Below are 4719 nucleotides of genomic sequence, written 5' to 3'. Positions count from 1 at the left end.
TCCCCGCCCCTCAGCGGCCGCGCGCCGCCGCGCCTCGCTCCTTGCGCGCACCTTCCGCGGGGCGCGCGGCTTCACCGGGCCCCACGTGGGCTCCCCTGAGAACTGCAGCGTGCGAGCTAGTCCCTGAACCGTCCCCCTCTTGTTGTAGCGTCGGGAACGCGTGCGGCTGAGCCACCCCTGCGCTTCCCGCTGGAGGTGCGTACAGTTCGCAGCAGCCTCCCGACTTCGGCTTCCTTTTTGCAAACATAGAGGGCTGTATGCGACTTTACTAACGGGCTGGTACTCGAGCAATCACAGCAGTTCCTGTCCAGGCAGTTTGCAAGATCACAACCAGATAGGAGGGAAAAAAAATTGCAGTTCTTTAACAGTTAAAGAGTAACGAGTAGTATACCAACAAGGACAAACTGGAAGAATATACTATCATATAATTTCAACTGTGGCAAACGAAATGGAAGTTGCATGTTTTGATATTTATTTCACTTTCAATTTGAATCTGTAATCTGGAATTAAGTATTAATATGCTTTGACCAAAACACTTCTTCAAAAGTACTCACATTTCACACAGCTATCAATTACAAGCAGTTCTGACATATAYGTAAGATTTATCAACTACAAACCCTTTGCATGAACATTTAAGCAGAAACCTAAAGTTCCACTGAATCACAGAATCACAAAAGATTTTAGCTTGGAAGGGATCTCAGGGGGTCATTTGGTCTAACCCTCTGCTTAAATTAGAGCCAACTTCACCATTAGATCTGACTTTTCATATGTCACTTTTTTTTTTAATGTATCACTTCAATTATTTTTGAAAAAATATCTATTTCCATGCTAGAACACAGTTACGATTAATATGGGACAAAACTGCACTCCTAATATAACAAACTCAAGAGGACTATAAAAGATACTATAGTTCAGATTTAAATAGTATGGTTAAAACCTCAACAAAAACACCATTAAGCCAACCAGTTGAAAGGAAACAACCTATTAATAATTTAAAAACTAATAATCGTTTTGCACCTATCAAGGTTTTCCATCCTTTGTGAATACTGGCTAACAAAAATATTCTTTTAAACTACTTAGTTAAGCTGATGAATCACAGTTCTTGTACTCACAGTTCCCTTTGAAAACAGGTTTGTGACTTGGGGGGCGGACAGAGCCCTTCATTGTGACATGAATAGAAATGACATTCTTGCCACTAAGCATGTTTTAGGACAAATTGGAGATTAGGCTGTAGCCCTTTCAGGGCTTTGTGAGTAAATGATACTTACAGTTGGTTTTAATTTCCTCCAGACTGGAATTCTGAAAAAGGGAATATTAAAACTATTCATTCTATAGGTGAAATTTCACCAATTTTAAAAATGAGAGGTTTTCTAAGGTCTGGTATATCCCGCATCAGAATTATAGCTTAGCGTGTTTTTGTTCACTGTATATCATATACTTCTAGCTCAATATTCTTGCTTTACTTTCTCCTTGCGCTACTCAGAAGTAACCAACCTGTCCTGAAAACTATACAGATTGAAATTTTTTAATCAAGTCAGACTGTACAAAAACAGTAACTTTAGTCCTTCTATATTTCAATTCATTGCAAAGCATACATAGCAACACAGTAACATGCCTAACAAAAGGAAGACTGCATAAGCTATTTAGAGGGCAGTAATGTCTCTGCTGCTCATAATCATCTATTATAAACAATGATTCCTATCTCCACTAACCTGCAAACAGATCTACCCTTAGGCTACAGGGAAATCAAACCACAGCGTGGAAAGTCTGGTGCTCTGTTAACTGAGTTCTAGGCAGTTGGAGAAGCTGCAAATTTCAAGGGTAAGCAAAAAGGAAAATTAACATTATCTGTGGTTTGATGTGTAACCCTATAGTGATTTTAATATAAATGAAGATATAGAATGAATAATTACACTCTCTGGGCAGCAGAATAACTGCAGAACTCGGTCACAACTGATTACACTGGCAATACCCAGAAAGCACAAAAGTGATGTCTTATTTACTCAGACCTACTAACAAATTAGTCTCAACGCCCCTTTCCTAGTACCTCAACCCAAGCTTATAGCAAATGGATACATCTGAAAAGAATTTCTCAATTCTGCCACCATGACCAACTTACTAACATGAATGTACTGATTGTATACAGAAGTCTAATTGTTTTGCATCTATTTAGAATAGTTTCCACTGAAATCTTTCGTGGAAAAGAGTAGAGGGGAGGTGGGAATCAAATGACAGCAGTTAAAAGCTTTAGCTAGATTCTCTAAAATGCTGCTAGCTAATATAAGCACAAAAGTATCTGAAAGGACTTGCTTTTCTGCCCTTTTTTACAACAGTCTCTTGTTTTGAAATAGTACAGAATACATGAGTCAGAGAATATCCAGAAGTCATGGGTATCAGTATCATGCATTCTACAGCTGGTTTTGGTTGCCACTCTACTTTGTTTAAAGCTAAAAACCTCCCCCCTCCCCCGCCCCAGCAGCTGTTCCCAGATGGATGAGATGGTGAGAACTCAGTAATTCCTATAAAAACATGAAAGCTCATGCAATAAAAAAAAGTTTTGCTATATGGTTAAGAATTCCCTATCAAATTTTTTAGCGCTCAGCAAAAATTCCTCCTAATACTTGGAAGTTTTATGCCCCATCCATACTTCATATTTCTAGCACTGAAATACCTCTCCCAGGAGAGGGTGAGCTTGCCTGAAAAAGGAATTATGGAAACAGCTGAGTTTGTCAGGCCAAAAAGTACGCATCTCACTTGCAAAACTATCCAGTTGGGTCAGATGATCATGACTATAGCAATATCACATTTTTGTTACAGATATTTCACGGCTGACAATCTTGCAGTTGACATCATGTGCTGTTAGAAACCATCTTGAACCAAGCACACATTGTGCTAAAAAGTTCACCAAATCTCAGAAACTTTATTGGTCTGAAATCACAGCAAGATATCACCTCCCTCTCCATAAAAGCACAAATACGATCCCAGAACAGAAAATCCATACCATGAGGGTCTTCTGGAACACCATCTGGCAATTCCAGGAAGTCAGAAAAATAGATCTTTTGTAAATAAGCACTCATACAAAAAGAGTCCTACTAATATGGGGATGGTTCATCAATGGAATAAACATCTAGCATAGAAAGGAGGAAGATCTTCCAATTCCAAACCTTAAAAGCAGAATTAGAAAGGAAATGTGAAATTGATGTGGACACTCAGAAGGGCCATGAACATTTAGCAGTGTCAAGACTCCCCAAAACGCTGCACTGTTATCTTCCATCTTATAACATGTCATACCTTCAAAAGATCATGCTATGCAGAAGTGAAAGATTTTCAACTGACAGAGAGACCCCAGGCCATAGAATAGATGTTTAAATCAGATACATAAATTGTTATTAATATTCATCTCTTATGACAATTTTGAAATCACTGAGCCTGAGAAACGTGCCAAACATTCACAAAAAAAATGCAGTTCTGAACGTCTGTATTACTCTTCCCATTTTATAGATGGGGAAACCTAAGTAAACAGTCATAAAGATGCCTGCTTTTATGTCTTGCACACATGCTCAGGGCTTAACCAATAATTAGATCTGGAGTCAGGAAAGACTCTACCCCCTAGCAATATAGGAAAAGACCCCTGGAGGGTAGGATTTTTTTTTTTCCCCTTTAATTTGCTTATTTCTACAGAAGCACAATCTACTTCCTAAGGTCATTCAGACATAACTAGTGGGTGCTTAAAATAGTGTGGGCTACAGAGGCAAGATCTAGCATCCAGAATTAGTCCACCCAACTGGCTGCTTGTGTCTTGGGAGTGGCAAGGAAGAGCACAGCATGCCTTCCTGGCAGCCGAATACCTCCTGCTGCGTTCAAGCATTTATTGGCACTTCTAGATTAACGGCTGCTGTTTCCAGATGGGACTTGAAAGTGGAATTAGATGCACGAATCCTGCTGCACTTGCTTTGGCACTGGCAGCCACCATTTTTATATCCAGACACCTTATAGGAAGTCCCTAAAACATAGTATCCAGTACTTAATGCTAAGTTAAATTATTGTGACATTACAGAACCCCTTGTAGATCCAGACAGTGGTATTTCTCTCCTGCTCACTTTTTATGGCACATTTTTTTCCCTTAATAATCTCAAGTCTATCTTCAGGTATTGAGGGTGTTTTGAGGCTTGCAGAATTGAGAGAGTAGGAAATATATATGTTCTTGTGATCTTTCTGGACTTCATGTCTTCTACAAGAAATTGCACTTAATGACCAAGCAAGTTTTTCAGTACTATATTCCCAAAGACTCAAGTTAACATCAGATGTGAGAATATGTTATAGTGAAAAGGAACTCTCTAGAATCAAACAACTAAACCACCACCAAACAAAAATGGCTTCTGTTTACTATCAAAATAACAGTTCAGTGATCCATAGATGCAAGTATTTATAATACTGTTGCCATTTCCCCCAACTACACTTTTGTATAGCATACACACCAACTTTTGTTGTCAGAAGACAATTGCAAACATGAACTGTTTAGTGTATTTCTGTTTAGTTTTGCATCTGTTTATTACATATGCATATAATAAAGGGACAGATAGCCCAGTTCTCTGAGCTGATTGAACTCACTGATGAGCGACCAAAACACACTCCTCCCTGCTGCAAATGCAAGCTGAGTTAACTCACTCTATGGCCACATGACTGTTTGTGAAGAGAAAGAGTGGGGCAGGACCGCAT

At 39.2% G+C, this 4719-nt stretch overlaps 1 protein-coding gene across 1 annotated transcript in view; it reads right to left on the bottom strand.

Annotated features, from left to right (window-relative positions):
* The window catches only part of IL17RD (interleukin 17 receptor D), a 53727-nt gene extending 49008 nt beyond the window's left edge, over positions 1-4719 (bottom strand). The window contains exons 1-3 of the mRNA XM_085302545.1: positions 4669-4719; positions 3002-3056; positions 52-233 (exon numbers count right to left, since the gene is read on the bottom strand). Coding sequence (XP_085158671.1) covers positions 52-233; positions 3002-3056; positions 4669-4719 — 288 coding nt within the window. The remainder of the gene's footprint in view (positions 1-51; positions 234-3001; positions 3057-4668) is intronic.

Source organism: Rhea americana, unplaced genomic scaffold (assembly GCF_003343005.1).
Source record: "Rhea americana isolate MKP2758 unplaced genomic scaffold, rheAme1 scaffold_19, whole genome shotgun sequence".
Classification (NCBI taxonomy): domain Eukaryota; kingdom Metazoa; phylum Chordata; class Aves; order Rheiformes; family Rheidae; genus Rhea; species Rhea americana.
This window is presented reverse-complemented; position numbering and strand designations above follow the sequence as displayed.